Source organism: Phaethon lepturus, unplaced genomic scaffold (assembly GCF_000687285.1).
Source record: "Phaethon lepturus isolate BGI_N335 unplaced genomic scaffold, ASM68728v1 scaffold1352, whole genome shotgun sequence".
Taxonomy (NCBI): Eukaryota; Metazoa; Chordata; class Aves; order Phaethontiformes; family Phaethontidae; genus Phaethon; species Phaethon lepturus.
In genome coordinates this window covers 48,188-69,350 of record NW_010521012.1, presented here as the reverse complement: position 1 = coordinate 69,350, position 21,163 = coordinate 48,188, and the positions used below count along the sequence as shown (strand labels likewise).

General features: G+C 36.4%; 1 protein-coding gene across 1 annotated transcript in view; it reads left to right on the top strand.

The window, feature by feature from the left end:
* Positions 1–609: 609 nt before the first annotated feature.
* Positions 610–21,163, top strand: part of CCDC93 (coiled-coil domain containing 93) — a gene marked incomplete at its 5' end in the record, with an annotated part of 49,839 nt that continues 29,285 nt past the window's right edge. Inside the window, 8 exon segments of the mRNA XM_010297570.1 lie at positions 610–723; positions 2,434–2,528; positions 5,054–5,165; positions 9,275–9,373; positions 10,765–10,821; positions 15,516–15,616; positions 19,652–19,691; positions 21,119–21,163. The exon segment at positions 21,119–21,163 is cut by the window's right edge and continues 27 nt beyond it. Coding sequence (XP_010295872.1) covers positions 610–723; positions 2,434–2,528; positions 5,054–5,165; positions 9,275–9,373; positions 10,765–10,821; positions 15,516–15,616; positions 19,652–19,691; positions 21,119–21,163 — 663 coding nt within the window.

The window sequence follows — 21,163 nt, the reverse complement described above, 5'->3', positions numbered from 1 at the left end:
GGGGGCTGAGGTGTTTGGTGCTCTGTGCCTCCCGTAATGGAGCTGCGGGGTTTCCTCCTGTCCAGTGGGGACAGAAGCACCCTCAGCAGGGTGCTGTGCTGAGGAGGCTTTGGAGCAGTGAAACTGTCCAGGCTGCCCATCAGATTTTACTTGTTGTCACTGTCGTCCTTTGAGTTTGCTTAGAATTGCGTTAGCCAAAAAGTAGAATTCCACATGAATTTCTTCTCCTGTTTTTGTAAAAAGATTATAGAAGCGTTAATGTGAGATGTACGATTTTGTGACAATTGAAAGAAATGTGCAAAATGGAGAATGAATTAACTGTCTTACGGCAATAGCAGCAGTCTGTCTAGGTGGAGGCAAGCAGTGGACCAGGAGCTTGAACAGCGAAAGCAGATTGAAGTCTTTAACTGGGTGAAAAAACTGTGGTCTTAAATGCATGTAGAAATGCATTACCTATTTCTTTAATGTCTTTCAAATTGACAACCAAGTTGCTAATGGAAGTCAAGGTTTTCCCTGATATGTGGTCTATGTTAAGGTAAAGTTTGGAAAATTTTCATTTGAAGAATGAAAGCGAAATATTGAATTAGTGTTGTGTTCTTCATTTGTCAGGTTGAAACAAGAGAAGATGAGGAACAAAACATCAAGTTGACTGAAATTTTGGAACTGTTGGTGGCTGCTGGGTATTTTCGAGCAAGAATCAAGGGGTTATCGCCCTTTGACAAGGTGAGACCAATGCAATATTTTTAAAAACCTTTTTTAAATATGTGAGGATTACATATTTTTTGCTAGTCAGTTCAGCAGTTCTAGGTGACTTTAAAAAAAAAAAGACACTTGCGACACATGAGGCTTTCCTATGTAAATAATTCTGCAGATGACCCAATTTTAGACAGATAGTACCTCCTCAGTCTTGAAAAAACAATTTTGTGCAGCAAGACCTGTTCTAAAGGAGACAATTGAATGCAAGCTAATTGCTGGTGTGCTTTTTTGGTGTGTGTTGTAGCCGAAGTTAGAGTCATATATGGGGAATTTTGTTCATCTTTGAACTGCAGTTAGAATAGCTACAAAGACTTGATACTTGGAGATAGCATGGTAATTTTAAAAAGAAGTATTCATTAATGAGAAATGAGGAAATACTTTTCTTGAGAGGCTTTGTGTAAGACTGGCACAATTAGCCTAGTGAGGTTATTTTGGGGCTGTTTTTACGTATCTTTAGAATGTCATGTATGTTAACCTTTCATTGTCCTAGACAGGAAGTATGTGATACTGACAGTGAGCAAAGTTCAGGTTGAAAAGAGACTTCTGAATTGTTTTAGTGCTGACTCTGTGAGAAATTCCTGAACCAAGGTTTGAAAACACAGAACTACGGCAGCCTTGAAATGGACTCTTCTGTTTTCTGCTGTTTCTTTGATCATAGCACAGCCCTATTTTGCAATACAGTTTAAGTTTCTTCAAACTTCTTGGCATTACTGACCTTTAGCTGTTCACACAGACACAAAGTGGTTTCAAGGAGACTGCCTTAGGATGTAGCAGTGTTGCATTTATGTGTAGAAATGGATGCATCAGGTTTATACTTGCCTAAATACAATTACAAAGTTACTATTTCATGACAATGCCCAGCCTTTACAAAAATCAGTGTTACTATTGAAAATGATCTAGCTGCTAGTATAAAAGGGAGACTGGTTAACTGTTTCAGAGGGGAATGTGAGAGGTGGAATGTGTTAGAAAACCTTGTGTAGAACACCCTAGTTTGCTGTGTGATTTTTTGGTAAGTTATTCCACATTTTAATCCCTTTTTTCCTGTTCTTTGCCTTTGCATACATTTAGGTTATCTTGCATATGTTTATGGAAGGTTGTCTTTAAATACCTACATAATTTGTGTAAAGTTGATGAAATGGCTCAGGAGTTTAAATATGCTTAAGTGTCTGTAGGAATAGGGACTGAAATAGAGATTTCTACAGAGCTGGGGATTTCCATTGCTATGTTGATACTCTGCATAGTGCTTGGATGTCAGCAAGAAGAGAATAATAGTAGCAAAGGTATATATAAAGGTAAATATATGAATACAAGAATTATGATCCTTGATAAAATTTTGGTAGGGTCAGTTTTTAAAGATCACAACGTTTAATGTACTGTTGTGTTTTATCGTTTTTTCTTTTTAATCTGAGAGCTGTTTCAAAACTAATATATAAAGCTAAGAGAGGAATTTAGAATGATACGAACTGCTATTTTTTTCTGTCTTCTTGTATATTTGTATTGTATGTAGAAGTTGATATATGTATGCTATCTATATGTATTTCAGTCTCTATACAAGAATACTGAGGATGGAGAAAATACTAAGCTGTACTTTCTAAAATAAATAAAGCCTTTAAGATGTATTTGGTTTTGCCTCTTCAAATTAAAATGGAACTAACCATGCTGTTGCTCCTTTGCTAGGTCGTAGGCGGCATGACATGGTGTATAACTACTTGCAGCTTCGATATCGATGTTGATTTGTTATTTCAGGAAAACTCTACTATTGGTCAAAAAATGTAAGTTGATTAACTGGCAAGTGTAGTATTTCTTGTTGTCTTAGCAAAGAAGAAGGTCGAGGGGAAGTTATCTGATATTTTATAAGCAGGATTTTTAGTCCAAGCTTCCTGTTTTTTGAGACCATTAGTTTGCAAAACACTGCCCTGGTTACTGGGTTTCTCAGACTGTAGTTCCACAAACTCTAAAACCAGAAAGAAGCTTATTCCAAAAAAAAGGCAGTGCTATTCCCCTCTGGGCTGCCATGTTCTTCTGTCCCCACTAAGCAGCGAAAGCATTGATGTGCCTCAACATCAAACTGGATTGGGAACTGATCAAGATTAAAACCTACCAAAAAAAAAAAAAAAGTAAGTAGTTTTAACATGAATCAGTTCCTGGATGCAATTCTCTATGCAGCTGCACAGATGCTCATGCTGGCACAAGGGGATGATGCAGAGGGAGACTGTGCTGCTGGAAACTGGAGTGCAACATTAGAAGACCTTCCTTGAGTTCTCTATATCTGCAGTTTTGCTGTGTAAATAACCTCTGATTCTCCTTATGGTTCTGCATTGGACTTGTAGGCATCAGCAAACAGAATTTAAAGTACAACACTGTTGCTGAAACAGTTATCTGCCCCATACTGAGGAGGTGGAGTTCCTTCCTGATAGTGATCCAATGACACCGTTTTGATTTGATTCATTTGTTATGCATGGAATTTGCTCATAAGCCAGCTAATTCCTGTAGGGAATTAGGGATGTTGTAAAAATTGTTTATCCTGAGAAAGGGAATACATTCTAAACTACATTATTTCTTTATGTATTTCTGTGATGATAGAGCCATAATTAAAATTTGCAGGAAGTAAGAATAGCATGTCAAGTTACAGTTGCATGAAGAGACTTGTTTGCTCAATGTAGTTGAAAAGAACATCTTTCTGTGCTGTTTTCTTGAAAGTCATTTAGCATTGGCAAGACTGTAACACATTTATAAAGAAAGATTTGCGGTTATTGCCATTAAATTTGGAGACACTCAAATCATCATAGATAACTATACATAAAGCATTGTTAAGTGCACAGAATTAAAATGAGACTAGGAATGAAGATGGTGGTGGTAATTTTTGTAATTGCCATGTTTTTATAATCACCATCTTTGTTATCCTTAAGAACAGCAGGGTAGGAAATAGTTAAGTTGTTCTGAAAATGTTCTGTTATCTTTCCAGCTGACTGGATGCAAAACTGGCAAAACAAAACCCAGGCTTCTCTCCCAAAATAGCAACAATGATTTATTTGTAAATCTAAAGTGTTCAGAGTCACACAAACATAGGCTGTGTTGATGTCCATGTAATGTTTATATTGGTGTTGGCTCAGTGTTTCTGTGATGTTCTCAAGATAAGAAAAACTTAAGTTGTGTTTTCTCACTATTATTCTGAAGACATTTTGATAGTGTCCTATTACTTAATTGTTGGGTTGAAATAAACATGGAAGCCTATACTAGGAGAGGATTTTTTTTTTTTTTTAATTGCATTTGCTTTGATTGTGCTGAGAGGTGCTGCTATTTTCATGTTCTAGAATAGTAGTATGGTACCATGGTGGAAATTTCCATGTAAGAATTATGGCAAAGTTTTAACTTCTCTTAAGAAGTGTAAAGTTTCAGGCTCTATTCACAGACTTCAGTCTCTGTCTTATCTCTTGCTCCCTTTTTGTTCTTCCAGAATATCAGTAGTCCATTTGGGCAGTATTGAATATCACTGAGGTCAGTACTGGACCAGTTAATTTTTTTTTCCTCCATGGAAAAATAGTTTTACCTTTCCCAGTACAGCGTTCCTCCTCAGTGCTCACACCTGCTTTAAAAATATGCTTGACAGCATTGGCAGCAAAAAAATACCTTGCCCTAAAATAAGGGATTCTGTGGAAGCAGGACAACGTTCTTGTAGATGAATCCCTTGTGTTAGGGTAATCCTTTCACTTTACCAGCTTTTACCTGAGCTGTAGAGCTAGATGGTTGCCAGCAAATTCACTTCTACTCACTTCAAAACCCTGTGAAGTATACTGTGTATTTAGCTTTTAGATGTAATAATATTTAAGCTCACAAAGTTTCAGTAGTAATGTCAAGATATATTTTGGGAGTTCTGCTAAACAAGTTTTTAAGTCCTTACATTTGATTCTGGACTCTCTTTTGCCTATATTTTAGGTAGTGTAACTCTTTTAAAAGCTAGTATTTCTTCATGTGTGCATATATTATAATATGCAAAGGTGTTTGTAGATGTATCTTAACGGGCTTTTCATCTGACCAGACATGCAGATGTTAAAATTTTGTGTGTAATACTGTAAATAAAATCACAAGCTAGGAGCTTGCAAGAGGGGTTTAATCACCTCTTTGCAGACTAGTAATATATACAGTACAATGTAAAAGCTTTTTTGTAAATGAAAGTTTGATTGCTTTTCACAGCTGTATATGATGGAAGCCACTAGAGGGAACCTTCTAACTACTAACTGTGTTTGCAAAAATAATTTGTAATTGACAAAAGTGTGGTTTTGTTGTTTTATCATAGTGCCTTAACTGAAAAAATCGTGTCAGTATTACCGAAAATGAAGTGTCCTCATCGTTTGGAACCACATCAGATCCAGGGACTGGATTTCATTCATATATTCCCTGTTGTACAGGTAATAATTTTGTGATGTATTGATACTTTGCTGAAAAAGGCCATAAAACTTGCGTAAAAAAATTAACAAAGATCTGTATTATTGTTTGGCTCTTTATTTAACATTGGAATGAATGATCACAGAGAAGTAGTTTAAATGAATGTTTTTAAAGAATTGAGTGATGTTATGGATGGTAGAATTCTTTAAGTATTGTTTGATCCACATTTAAGAAAAACATAAACTCTTTAAATTCTTTGAAATGGAATCAGATTCTGCTTTTTGTGGAATGTCTGCTTAAAGAAACTAATGTTTAAGCTTGTTTCAGAATCTGGTAATCTACTTTGCCAGACTAGGAAATGGAACAAATATCTTGCAGTCTATGTTTAAACTTAGAGTAAGTTATGCAAATAGTTATTCAAATAAAAGGACCTGGGTAAGGCGAAAGCTTGTTGGAGTTGTTGCTTTAAGCATGATTAATCCTTCATTTGTATCACTTAAACTGTAAGGGTGGAACAATAAATTGCTCTGATCTGCGATCTTATTGCTGTGTATTTGTTAAGCACCGCTAACTGACCATGTGCCTGCTCATAGTTCTCCATTTTATTAAGGTTTAAGCTAACACGTGATGTGTTCCAGTTACATGTGGTATCTCGAGAATTCTTGGTATGTCGTTATCATTTTTTTATTTTACTTTCATCTGCACACAGAAATGTATCTTTGATAAATAGGGAAAATGAAGACTGTTAAGCAAGCTTCTTTTTTGTTAAACATCTCCTTACTTCCTGCCTGTGAAAGAATTAAGCAAGTAAGAGTTTACTCTAAATTTGACTTTGTAAGAAGTGGGGAAAACTTCCTGTTGTCTCTTTCTTGTTATCTTCTGGTAGGAGACTTCTGAGGAAAACCACACATAACTGCACTCCCCACAAAAAGTTATGTGGTGTGTGCTACTGTTACACAGCTTTCAAGCTGTGCTGATGCTGCCTCAGGTGGAAAGTTTGTATCTTGTTAATGTGAGTTTTTACTTCTAAACTTGCATTTTCCTACAAAAAAAAAATCCCAACCCAAGTTAATTTCTTGCCTTGGTCACTTGATGATAATGCTGATGGTAATGAATAGTTACATTTATGAAATGCAAGACTTCTCTCACAGGAAGAATAATTCCTCTCCTAAAGTGAGAACATGAACTATTACTCCCACTGTAAAAACTATAGCACTGGGTATTCTTTTCTCTGACCTGCTTTATCCAAAACCCTGGTTTGGGATATTACTTCTGGAAAGGAGAAGCATTAATTATAAGCAGGGAGGAAATCAGCTTCTAGATTTCTCTGAAAGCAGTGATTCTCAGTATTAGTAGCTGGCCAGTAGGTGGTATTGCTAATCCATAGTTGGTGAAGAAGTCTGTCTTGATAAGCTTAGGTTTTTTTGTATGTAGAGGATCTTTTTTTAGAAATTGTGGCTTTCTGTCAGGTCCCTCTGAAGTTCTGCCTGCTCCAGACACTGTTGGTTCCTCATTTCGTTCAACCAAGAGAGGTTTTCAAGAAAACTTTTGTGGTGTTACCAGTGTACCGTGTTCTGAAAGACCATGCAAGAGCTATAATAGGCTGACCACACCATGGCATGTAGGAATTACGTATTTGACAATGACACTTTACTCAATGGCCAGTTAAATTCAAGATTTCACTTGCTACTTGTAAATCTCAAATCAGTCCCCAAATAATACAGAAGCTATTTCCTCCACCTGGTATTGTGTCCCCATAGCTCTTGCACTGTTGAAGCTGGTCTGGTGAACTTGATGGAAGGAATTAAGATGAATTAGATTGAGTTGGCTCACTGCCATAGACTGTAGCAGAACTTTAAAAAAAAAAAAAATTCCAGCAGAAATGGTGCTGTTCTTCCTAGTAAATCCTGCTTATGTTCACAGAGGAAAAGCATGTACACAATCTTGTGTTGAGATGTGTTTTGTAATGAACAGTCTGCATTTTCATCTCTCTTGTTGTCATCATCTTCCCCTCACTTTCCAGGAGTTCGTGGTTATAGCACAGAAAACTGTTGCTGGTTCAAACTTGGATCCCAGGATTGATCTGATCTCTTTTGTGACCTCTTGCACAGGCTGTCAACAGCCCACAAGATTTATGTTCTCCAACATTATTTAAAATGTACTTCAATCTCTTGTGGCTTTTTGTGTGGTCTTATAAATGTCAGAAATTGTCTTTTTTTCTTATGGGCATGTGGTTCTTGAATACTTCATAAGCTTGAAGATATGTCTTTTCACAGTGGAACTGTAGCTTTTTAAAACAATAAGTGATTTATAGGAGGAAAATTTGATAGAAATGCATATAACCTAGCTGTAATGGCTTCTACCTGGGGTACAGCCAAGATTAATGAGATGAGGTCATGTTCCAAGTGGTGTCTTCTGTTAGAGTATAATGGACTAATGATACAAGACAGGTTAAATGTTGTGTCCTGGCACTGAGAGCTCAGAATATTTTCTGTTCATCTTCTAATTGCTTCAAATTCCAGCAGAGCTCCATCCCATCTCCACCCACTCAGACTGATAGAGATGGGTGCTGTGAACGGTTCAAGCTTGCTTTGTAGAAGGATGAGCATACCATAGCCCACAGACTGTATAAAAGACACCTGGACTATCTGTTTGTATTAAAGTATGCTCCCAAGGGCTTCTTTGGAGTAGAGAGGGAGGAACCTGTATGCATGCGGAGTATAATCACATTTTTGTATACGTGCTGTAAATCCAACACTTCCTGGAACAGAGGGATTTATTTATTCAGTATTTATTTATTCTTCTACTTGCTCAGTAGAAGAACAACATTGATAGCTATTAGAATACAGTAGAGTTTTGAGGTTTTTTGCATGTAGAAAAGGATGTGTGTTGTGCTGGCTTATACAGCTGAGCTCTTGGTCTGGTGAGTTGAGAGATGTGCTGGCTATTCCATCGTATAGATGAAAACAAGCCAGAAAATTAACATCCCTTTCTTTTGTGAACTACTGCTGTGTATTTTTTGATATTATATATTATTTATATATAATATAAATTATATTAGTATTTTGACAATATAATGTAACGAATGTTTAACAAGTAATAACAGTGAATACTATAGATAATGTAACTGCTTAGTGTGGTGAAATGTACTTTGTAAAAACATATTTAGCTTAAGGAGTAGATTTCTGCTAGGATGCAGTGTTTATGCAACTCAGATATTTGGGAGGGCGCTTTAGGGTTTAGGTTTTGGGCGGGGAGGAACGTTTTTGGGTGTTTTTTTGTTTCCTCCTTAAAGATGCAAGCTAAAAGAATAACGTTTAAAGTGGCCCACATCCATTTTTGGTTCACAGATGCTCTTCATTTTCCTGTTTGGAATGATTTTATTGAAAATAACAAATTTTTGGATTACAGAAATTCATATTGGCAAAATTCCAATGAACTTGCTTTTGCTTGTGAATATTTCATGGTTTTGTTTATAAATGAGTTTGTCAACTAAGAATTCCTAATAGTTGAAACTTGCAATAGAATTTTCTTTCTATACTTACCATAAGAAATTAATTAGAATGTAAAAGCAATTGAGTGTATGAGAAGTTACAATGCAAGCTAAAAGGGAAATATGCAACAAAATAACTAATTTTGCAATACATTATTTACAAATAACATTCAGAAGAGTGGTGTTTTTGGGATACCAGGCTCTGCTCTGAGGAACTTGTAAAGGAAGGCAGTTTGATCCTCTTTGGACTATTGAATCCCACCGTAGTATGAACAGTATGGCTCTGAGGTTTGTGTGGTTCAATATACTTCAACAGGATGAAGAATGTTTAGGTTTTTATATGTAAAACTTTGATTATAAGAAAAGCCATGTGGTTTCTTAGTTTGTGCATTATCTGATTGCTCTACTGAGCTTTTTAGTACATAGAAGAGCAAACATGAAGTTTATAAAACAGGTAATGCTGAATCATTTTGTTAGGAGTAGATCCTCGAGTTACGCAGTTAACAAATAAATGTTCTGGTTTGTGTGCTTAAAATGTGCTTTTACCTTTTATCATGTATTAAAAATAATTATGCAGTAGTTTGGTGTTTGCTGCTATTATTCTTTCACTTTCCACTGACAGAAACTTTTTTTTTTCAGTGGCTGGTGAAACGTGCAATAGAAACAAGAGAAGAAATGGGAGACTATATCCGTTCTTACTCCATATCACAGTTTCAAAAAAATCATAGACTACCAGAGGTAAGATCAAGCCAGTTTTTGTTGCTATTATAATATGTCAAATGCTCAGGTGCAGTACCAGCTTCACAGCTCTGAAACCAGCACAGTATACCAGAGTTGCCTTTGCTTTCATTTTGTTCAACAGTCCTAGAGGGATCCATGTACAAATTCATCTGGGGAAAAAAAATTGAAGCATGATTATTGCAAAGAGTTCATAAATACTGGTTATCTTTTGCTTAATAATTGCAGAAAAACTAAGGCAACATTTGGTACTTCTCTGTCAGTCTGGCTTGCCAGGTAGCTTGGTTCTGGAGTAGATATAGAGCTCTGTGCAGTGTATCCAGGCTAACCATGTAACTGGAGCTTCATTGCCTGAAATGTGTTTGAAAACACTTGGCGTGCTGCGGAAAAGCTGATCTAGCTAAATGAGAATGGATATGCTGTTAATGCTCTATAACTTGGGTTTTGTTTTAGAGTGCTCAAAGTCAGCTCTTGTCTCCCTGTATCCAAACGCCAAAACTTGTTCATGAAAACTATGCTCCTAAAAAACGTCATTCAAAACAGAACTTGGGGAGAGACAGACAGGTTTGGGTTAAAAGGAAATACATTTGTCCCTGTAAAATATGTGCCAGAGGAGTGAGAGATGCAATTTTATCTAGAAGTGTAGTGGTAAGAGTAATTTTGCACTGTTTGAGATACCTTGATCATATTCCATCTTCTGATAATAGTCAAGTGCTGGCCATTTTGAAGTTACATCCTTAGAACAGTGTTGTGATCCTCTCTTCCTATTCTGCCATAGCGATATGAAGTTTTCTTGGTGTAGGAGGAGAGCTGGAACGAGCTTGGATTTGTGCCTGTAGTGCAGAGCCATCAGTTTTGTTCATGCATATCCCAAGGCAATTCCATGTTTAAAACCCAGAATGCAAGTTTTGTCTTTAATTCAATAACAGCATTAAAGGTAGATGTCCCTAGTATTGTGAAAGACAGATGGATTATATTAGCTTGGCGTGGTTTGGATTTTGTTTTGGGTATTTTGAGTGTTTTTAAAAGTTAGAAACTAAAATAACAGTACGGGCAACCTCTTTTCCACATGAAGCCCATCCCAATTTAATTTCTTCATAGTGTAGTGATGATGAGAGATCCTGGTAGTGGGTTGGGATTGCACTTGTGTTAGGTACTGTAAAAGCAGAGAGCAGAAAGACTGCTGATCTGGCTACAGTTTTAAAGACCTGCCTACCTATCTGATGAGAGAAGCAAACACTTACATGTGTTACAAGAAATCACTAGCGTTTCACCAAATAGTTGGGCAGCTCAGAAACTATTTGACAACGTTGTTTGCTAAACTCATTACAATGGTTGAGATTTAATCTCCATTCCTGGTATTTTTAATCACCTCCATTAATGTCTTGCAGGATGATGAATTTATGCAAAGAAAAGAGAAGGCTATCAAAACTGTTACTGATATCTTTGTAAGTATGTTAGATTTTTATGATCAAGCAGCAAGTGGTTTTAGTAATGAAATGGTGGTGGTGAATTCTGATTAATGCAGCCAATCCCGGGTTTTCTCATGAGAAGGTCCCAATTAAGTTACATGGCGAGCTTCATTTTTAGAACAGGTCTCAAATGCCAATACATCAGATTGAAAATCTTTTAGGTGTACACTGTACGAGTAGGTAAACCATATCAACTGCCTGCACAGAGAGTGCGGAGTTCTACGCTATCAAACAAAAACCACAAGGTAGCTTACAGGCTATTAAACCCTCAGCAGACTAAGTATTTATTTAAAGCTATCAGCAGTTGGACTATTTATCTTGAAATCAATCAAAATGGCAATGATCTTGATCTCCTCAATTTAAATGTCTGCATTTCAGAACTTGTCTTTTTTACTTCTTGTAATTAGCAATGAAAACACATGCCCTACTTTGGAAATGTTTTCTTCCGGTAGCAAATGTTGGCTGGGAAAGGTGGTATCATTTGTATTCTTCCTCTTCAGATACTTCCAACTCTTGAATTATTTATGTTTTTTGAAAGCTTGTTAATGAATGCTACCAGGAGTGACATGTAAAATACATAGGCTATATTACTGTCTCATACCTGAATTCAGATGCCTAGCTAGCAACTCGAGTTTCTGTTATTGCTTTCCCTGTTTGCTTGTGACTGTCACTTCACCATTTCTGACTCCAACAGTTTGCTTCCTTTTTGGATCATCTTGATACATTCACAGGCCAGCAGAAGAGAAATGATGAGAAATTTGGGTATGCTTTTAATGGGACACTTCCAAGGCTCTTCAGTAAGTGCTGAAACCCCGCTTTTCTGGGAGAATCAGTGCTGTTTCAGGTAGCTCTAGCCAGACACCCTAAACTCTTTGTCCATGAATAGAGGTGTTGAGTGCCAGTACAACGAGCTATGTGATGCTTGTATAATGGACCAGACAAGTCATCTTACTCTTTTGTCATGTTTTGGAGGTAGTTGTTTTTCCATACTAACTGCCTGAGTGCTGCTGTGCCTAATATATGAGGCTGAATTACAGTGTATGTTTTAGAAAGACATTGCTATGAAAGTTGCTGGGTGATGACCGATGCAAATCTTTTGCTAATCTATTTGAATAATTACTCTTGCTTTGAAAATTTCAATTACAGTCTCTAACTGGTGTTCCCCATTGATTGTTTTTTACTTATTAGCAGACTTAGAATGAGTCCTTTACTCCAACTGGCAATACTTGTCTTTTCAGTAAGATCTATTTTCCATTTTACAAGTTAGGTCCCCTTGTAAATGGGTATTATTGTTTTGTTTGTGCACCTGTATAACCTTTGGGAGAGAATGCAAGTCCATGTAAGAAACCAAATTCCAAGTGTGCACTTGAAAATCATTGAACTTTTGCTTATTTCCAATTTTCAGAGTAACTGTCCTAATTTTCAGGTGTATCAAGTGTGTCCATTTTCTACCTGCATTGTCTTTTAATAGTGCTAAATATTCTGTATGCAAATGTCTGATACCAACCTTGTCACAGAAGGGACAGAAACAAAGTAATCACAATGCTGTTATGAGACACAGTACCTAGAGTTTTTAGTGTCATTTAAAATTAACAGTGGTGAAGGGATCCCTTTGATTGCTGAGGAACAGAGGTGGTTGTTTGTTTTGGGTTTTTTTTTAAATTTATCCTGTTTCATTAATGCATTTATTTGGGAGAACGTCTCTGAAAAGGCATGCAATCTACTTTCAGTGTGAAGTTATCTCATAAATGCCAGGTACGTTGACGTGCCTTGTCTGAAGTCCCATGGTGCTTGGTTGGGTTTCCTTTACCTATCTACCTGCATGTTTTCTAAAATTGCTTTTTAGATCTCGAAGAGAATGACATGGCAGAGGTGAAGCAGGTACATGTATGCCAAATCAAGTGTTTCTTGGCTGATTGAAGCCCATGAATTGGTTTCTACTTGCCCAGTATGTTAGGGCTGTTACTTTAACATTCATAGGTCATGGTCCTGGAATCAGATATGCATGTGTCTACTTCTGCAGCTAAGGGAATAGTTCCATATTCAGGGTCCAAGAATGGAACAGATAATGGAGAGCAAGGAAAACAAGGTACAGTCTTAAAACTTTGATAGTATTTTGCACCATTCGGCTATCCTGTCTAAGTATCTCTGAATAGTTCTCCTGCTTTTGAGCATGCTGGCTGCTCTCCTCAGTATATTCTGTCTTCTCCTCCAGATCCCAGAACTCTAGTATTTAGATAGATCTTCATACTAGATAAAATTTTGACACTTGTTCATCACTGTTGCGGGTATCATTAGACAAACATGTCCTTAAGTATGTGAGCTCTGTGAGGATTATATTCTCTACAGCTGGCACTAGATTAGTTCATGAGATCTCTTAAGGCATCAAGGTGTGAGTGTAGTCTAGAAGAACAGAGTGAATTTTCAGGGGAGAAAGTGCACAAGATTTCCCATCTATCCATAGGAACTGGAAGAAGGAGAAGGTGGCTGTAAGATGAAGGCTCTTTAAATCATTATGCGTTGGAATTCCACTTTCCTAAGAGGGGACCAGCAAGTGTGAAAGATTAGTCTGTTGTCTGAATTCATTATTATAGCTCTGGTCTAAGGACATACCCTGCTCTTCTCGAGGGGACAGTACAATGAGATTTATGGTTATGATCAGGCCTAAAGGTTAGAAAAGGGAATATTAAATATCAGTAATGGTTTTTGGAATAAGAACTGTTGCTGCTGAAAGGTGACTATCTAGTGAATTGAGATTATCTTGCAGTGGCTTTGTTCAGCTACTCAATTTTCTGATGCCAAGACTTAATGTTTATGGTATGATGCCTACACTTTATATAGCACAGGTATAATATAGAATGCCACCATAAAAGCTATAATTACTTTTATGACTTACACTGCTTTTCTGAAGGTATGAAAGTACATTTTGTGGGAGATTTTTGGTCATAAAAAGCTTTTTCAGGTGACAGGCAAAAATGTAGCAAGATTTAATAGCTGGAAACAAAGATGACAGAAATTGAGATTAGAAATGAAGCAAAAATTGCAAAGAGTAACTTGACAAATTCAGGAGAAACTTTGCAAGGAGTACTGTCTATTTTCACTTGTTTGAAATCTCTACTTTGGGATTACGTGTCTTTGAAAAAGATTGAAAGCTATTTTAGCAATGTTATGGTGCAGGAATTGCTTGTTGAAAGTAATAGTTCGTGTTGTACAAGCAGTCAGATCAAGCAAAAAATACTTTTCTATGTTCTTTTAGAATCTTTGCAACTTGTTGCGTTGAATCTTTTGTCCTATGTGAATAGGATTTTCTGAAGTTAAATGTATATGTGGAAGGCCCAAGCTTTCATTTCAACTTTTGTTTATGTAATGTATTTGTTCTAAGCATTCTGAGCCTGGCTCTCAAAGGATTGAAAAGATATGAATGTGAAAGAGACCAGAAGAGAGGGATGTTCCTTTTTGATGCTGATTATTTGGTGGTGATGATGAAGTTTTTTTCTTTTACTCTTTCTGAATTTAATTTCAGAAAAAGGAGAAGAGAAAATGTCATCTAATCTATTGGGGGGACACACACTTTTTAAAAAAATACTAATTGGAGTAAAAAAAAAATCTTTGAGAGCACAGGTTCTTGGTTATTTTTTTCAATATCCTTGCTGGCAGGATAGCGCTAAATACTAGATTTCAATTAACTTTAAAGTCTTTGTTCCAGCAACAGAAATGTTGCATTATAGACTCACTGCACCCTAATCTTTCACTAAACAAACGGCAAAAATAACGCCAGTCAAAGTAAATGTTATCTTTCTTCCAATTTCTAGTTTGGGGAAGGCTGAAGATCATGATTATTTTTTGTTTTGTTGCTGCTTGAGGTAGAATAATTTTACTAATGTTGTTATATAGATGTTTATAGTGGTATAGTTGTTCAATATCAGAGGAAGAAGAAAAAAGGTACTTTAATATAAGCCAGATTTACAGTGCTGTAAGAGTTGTGTCTATGCTAACAGTCAGGAGAGCAGTTCTGTCCTTTTGTTTCCATTTTGTTTTTAAATTGGAAGTAGCTCTATCAGCACAAAACAGTACTTGTGAGATCCTTGTTTTATTTGACGGGCTGTTGTCCAGCTGTACGAGGATCACATTGGGGTAGCGTGAGATCAAATGGTTTTAGTATCAAACTTGTTAAGATATTTTTGCTCCTTAGATTGCAATAAAATCTGGTTTAATTCCTTGTAACCTGTGATCATTGAGTAGACAATAATTACATTTAATTATCTAATAAGAGATTAAAAATAGAATTAACTCATGAAGCTGGTAACATTTCTAGACACTGGCATTATCAGCAAAATCGTAGGTCCTTTTTTAATAGATGTTGATTATGTTATTTTTGACTCTTCTTTCAAACATGATGAACGAGTTGGTTGAAGGAATCATGTTTGTTGTTAAATACCCACTTACAATTTTTTTAAAAAACGGGAAAGACAGGTCCTGTAGCAAATAGTTTAGAAGTAAATTCAGTAAGATTTTTGTCATGTAATTCCAAAAAGAAAGTGAAGGATGTTTATTTGGGTAAGTATATTGAGTTGGAAAGCAAACGGTGGTATATATCACTCTAGATGACAATTCTTCATGTAGTTTAGAAAAGCTTTTTACAAGATCTGAATTCATTCACTGTCTTCCAGGAGGTTTACAAACCCCAGAGAAAATATAAACGTCAGAAGGGAGCTGAAGAACTGCTAGATGAGGAGTCAAAGGTTCATGCTACGCTTCTGGAATATGGCAGGTGAAAGGCTTCATTTAATTGTCTGTGGGGTTTGTATTGTGTGTATTTAGAAGCATTCCTTATAAAATTTGGATTGTGAGTTTTTTTTCTACTATGTGAGACTCAAACTGTTTCAGATTTACTCTTGTTTGATTTCAGATTTTGTTTGCTTATCCTGTACATTCTCTGGGGACTGGACAGTCCTCATATCTGTGAACAATGTTTTGTACAATGAGAGACAAAGTTCTGACTTAATGCTGCTAGCAGGATATGTTTATTTAATATACTTGTTTTTTGCTTCATAAAAATGGCTTAAATTCATGATGCTTCTGGGTAGTGTTTGTCAATTAATATTGCCTCCCTGTGAGCAATCCCCGGAAAGTGGGGAAAAAAGGCACTGAAGCTGTTACTTCTTTTTTTAGTTCTAGTGTGTTTGCTAGATTAGGAGGCTGAATCATGGTTTAGTGCTTTGTCGTCTTAACATTCTGCAAACTTCCATATAGAGACAAAGTTACCAAGGTTTACACTTACCCATTACTTTTGGAAATCCCTCTGGTTTAGTGAGAGCTCTCCAAACACATAAAAATAACATCACAATTTCCTGTTTCTAGTTTCTCTTTCCAATTTTCTTTTCATAGTTTATTGATACAGACAGCTTGTCTGCTGTCTGAGCTCTTAATACTTAATGAGTACAAATGACATTTGAATTTTTTTTGTATCTTCTGTGGCTTCTTCTCCCCCAAGGCCATAGATTTTTTTTAACTTTTTTTGGGCTGTCATTATTTTGAGTACTTCCCTTCTACCCTTTTTTGCGCCTCTGTCTTGACACACAGTTGAAATCAGCAAGTGTCCTGATAGCTGATTGCTTATAATCTTCCCCTGTCATTCATGGTGGTATTTTGTGTGGGCAGCATGGACAAATTAACATATTCCGTCTTATCTTCTATTAAAGTGGGATGAAGTCGTGTGTGTGTTCCTAATGGAATGAAATTATTGACAGACATCTGGGTGTCCTGTTAACTCAGCAGAGTTCTTCTGATGTTGCATAAACTTTATATACAAATGGTTAACTGTAGAACTTTTCCCATCCTTCCACGACCAGTGGAGTTCAATGCAGCTATCTGAAGTATAGCAAGCTGATTTAAAGCCTAAGATGATTGGCAGCGTTAATGAGCTTAATCTGTTCAAAACACAGAGAGCTACAAGGAAATACAGTGCCTCTTCTATATATCTTAATATATATGTCTATGTATGTTAAATAGCTGATTTTAATAACATAGCATTCACATTCTGTGGGCTGTAGTCTTGAATGAGTCTTACTATTTTTCTAATGCTAGTAAGGAATTAGACTTGATTTACCTCATCCATTTAGAGTCCAATTCCTCCCTCCCCAATGAAAATTGAATTTACGAGTTGGTGGCAGTGTCAGGGAACTGCTCTTCTGTTGTATAGCATGCATTAGTACATAGATACGAGGAGTGTTTTGGGGTTAACAAGAAAGATGATGAACAACTTGTGAGCTTTCGTGAAGGAAAATACCTCTTCAAGACAGCATTTGTTGGCGTGATCTTGATGATATTGCAGAGCCCTAGCAAAAGAACAAAGGGAGAAGAGGTATTTGGTGTTTGAAGGGCGTTTATTTAAATTGGTGATATGAAGGAAGGACAATACTTAATAAAAGACAAATACACTTAGCTATTTGATATGGACAGCTTAACACGAATTGAATGGAAGTGGGAGAAAATTAGGATAGTTGCAGGATTTGAATGTGTTCTGGTAATGATTTCTTAATGAATTCTCAAAGCATAAAACTCTTGATCAGAAAACTATTTTTGGTAGTGGAAAAATAAAGAACATCTGAGAAAATGACAGTAGAGAGACACACAAATACCTGCTTTGTGTGTTTTGGTAGAGAAAGAAACCCTTAAGGAAGGTGATAGTATGTCTACTGTGAATGTAGTAATAAACTAAAGAGCACAAGGACTCGGAGATACAAACAGAAATCAGGGGGGGAGTAGGGATTACTGTCCACTCTTCAACGCTGTTAGGGGAACTAGAACACTGCTAAAAAAGGCAAATAGTAAATTTTTGGTAGATTTCAGAACAGAGTTGAATGGTTTTAGCATTCAAATAGTTAAAGTGAACCTTTCATTCTTTTACTGCATGTAGATGGCAGTCATAGAAAATTGTGTGAGTAGAGGATTTTTTTTCCTCCTAAATGACCCTTGGTTATCATAAAAATGGTTCCTTTCAGAGCACACTAATCATAAAAGTTAATTTATCCATCCAACAAATAGTATAGGGTCTTGCAATGTCCTGATGCCAAATGCAGCATTATTCAGATACAACCAGTGATAGTGCCATATTCTAAATTAGGTTTTGATCCTGTCACCTCTATCTTAAAGGTTATCACAAATGAGCTTGAATGTGGTAGGCCAGAGTCTGGCTTGGGAGCGAAGTGCTGTTAGCGAGCATCTTTCCACACAGTTGCATAGTCTGTTTCAGCGAAGGGCTTTCACTGCCACGTCTTTGCTTGTTATCAGTTTTCAGCAAAGTACAAAGCTGTTCCTAGAACAGATGCAAAACGTTAAGCCTGGAAGGCATCTGGGTTCTCTGTTCTATATATAATTGATGGTTAAGTTTTTGGTATTGCTGTTCTGGTGCAGTTCATTACTTTGATGCAATTATCTGTGTGAAAATAAAATTGTCCTGCAAAAATCGAGAACAGATACGCGATAATGATGATGCTAATTACAAATGCTTTTATAATAATACAACTTTATGCATTTTGTGTGGGAGGGTAGTGCTTTGCCACATTTGGTATACTGCTAAACTTTAAAATGCAGAGAGAGCTTAATGTTGGGGAATTCTTGAAAACTTGGTGTTATGCTGTAATAAAATACGACTGAATTTGCCTCTTCAGCATGAGTAGTGGATAAATGGAGAAATGGTTTCAATTGACAGTGCTGCTGAAGACCGCTTAACTTTTAGCCTTAAAAGACTTACAAATAGTCCTGCTTCTGCAGTAGTTAGGGAATTAAACAGTTGTAGCTGTAAGTTAGTCAATCAGGAATATCACGTCTCAACTCTGTGTACATGTTGGGTTTGGTGCTTCATAATACTGAAGATGATTGCTTGCTCATCTCTAAAATTTCTTTCTACCTGATTTTTCTTTGAGATAATATTTACAAACTAACAACATAACTCAAATGTCAATTTTTCCTCTCCCTCAAACAGATGTAAAAAAGTTTATTTGAGTATATATTTAAAGCTCTGAAAGCCATGCTTCAGAAAGAAATTGCAGATCCATCAAAGCACACAAGTATGAATCTTTTTTTTGGGGAGTAGAGATTATACTGACAATTTCCTGAGGCCTTTCCAGAATTTGGTAGTATGTAGCTAATAGCTCAGGATTAAGTTCAGTACTTAAAGGGGGCTTATAAGAAAGGTGGGGACAGACTTTTTAGAAGGGCCTGTAGTGACAGGACAAAGGGTAATGGTTTTAAATTAAACGAGGGTAGATTCAGACTAGATAGAAGGAAGACATTTTTCACAATGAAAAAGGTGGTGAAACCCTGGCCCAGGTTGCCCAGAGAGGTGGGAGATGCCCCATCCCTGGAAACATCCCAGGTCAGATTGGAGGGGGCTCTGAGCAGCCTGCTCTAGTTGCAGATGTCCCTGCTCACTGCAGGGGGGTTGGACTAGATGACCTTAAAGGTCCCTTCCAACCCAAACTATTCCATGATTCTGTGAACTTCCAAATGGAAAGAGAACATGGCTTTTTCCTTTCCTGAGCTTCACAAGACTTTTATGAACAGTCTAGATTTGCAAATCATGATGGAAGGAGTAGACGGAGCTGAAATTATTCTGTAAATATGCTGCAGTACCTGCTTATTGAGTTTATTTGAGGCATTCCAAAACTAACCTGAACCTGGCTGTTGGTTTTGTTAAACAATTCACTTTTCAGTGCATTTATGTTGAAAACCGATAGAAACTTAATGTATTTGTGAAAGTTGTAAACAACAATGTATTTCTTTGTAACTATTGTTGTTTTAGGAGATATGGATTTAGCAGACAAGCAGGAAAAACAGAACAGGTAAAAAATATACTGATTTTAAATAATCAAATTGTGGGAAGAATTGTTTTTATTGAAGTGTTGATTACTGTAATATCTTAAAAGAATACAGCAGAATAAACAGCTATAACTTCTATTATTTCCACCTCTTAAAAATGGCTAACCGGAACTAAAAGTCTGCATGCCATGAAAGATGCAGTTGATTACTGTCTCCTTTTTTAAAGGGTTTCCTTCATCTGTACTCAAAGATCACATTTTACAAACGTTTTTCCTTTAGAAGAAAGGGGGTTTGGGTGTTTTGCTTTTTAATATGTGATAATGATATACCCCGTCTGTTTAATGAATATCTTTTAAATAAGTGTTCCATGATGTGATCATTGAAGAGTTTTTCCTTTTCTTTTTAAAGAACTATTCAGCTTGGTAAGACATTTGTAGGCATTTATTACAGAACAGGTTATTTAATGTGATAGAGAAACATGATACGATGCCATAAATAAATCATAGTGCCTCTTGAAAAGTAGTATCCTTGCTGTGCTTGTGATGATTATGGAATCATAAAATGTCCTTGTCAAGAGTATTTGTAGTTTTATTATTTCAGTGCAGATATTACTTTGGCTACAAGTTTTCATTACAGAGATAATGAAGAAATGCATTAAGCATGCCATGGACCCAGAAATACATTGAGTGTATTAAGGTTGCCTTTCTTCATTATCTCAATATTTAGCATACAAATTCAGCATTTAAATTTTATAAATGGAGATGTTTTGCAGTCTGCGCATACCTCTTTTTCTCTCAAAGTAACTGCCAGGCTGCAGTCATGTTTATAGAGTTTATCTTGTTTCTTCAAAAAGTTTTACTGACTTCGGAATATTTTATATTAGAAGGTCATGATGTTGTGTGAATTGAGTCACCAGTAAGGCAGAAGTGGAAGATTAAATAGTCAGGTTAGAGGTGCAGTAGAGTGACCTAGAAATTTATTCTGTCTGCCACCAGGTCTCATTATTTTAGTGGTACAGTTCTCACTGAACTAGGCCATTTGACACTTTTTATGTTGTATATTTGTTAGACCAATATTAACTAATTTATAACTTAATTATATTAAGTTATAAAAAATATTTATGTAAAAAAACCCTCAGCTTTCTCCTATATAGCAGATATCATATTCTGGGGTAGCCAGTTGTACTTCTTAGAAGATTGTGGAATAAGGGATCTTTGTGCCTGATGTGTCCATAGCAAGCCAGAGACACTATCTTGAACAGCTGGAATACTTACAAAATCAGTGAGGGTTACACCTCAGTTGACATGAATGGGCATGTGAGGGTCTTCTGGTAGCTGAAATGTATTCATAAAAAGAGAACAGATATATTCCGGTTTTCTCCTTGTTATCTTTCTTAATACTTTAGATTGCTGGAACTAGATATAATAGTTTCTTAATTTGTCTTTAAAAGGCTGAAGATAAAAAACTTGCACTACCTCCAGGGCTTGCATCAGCC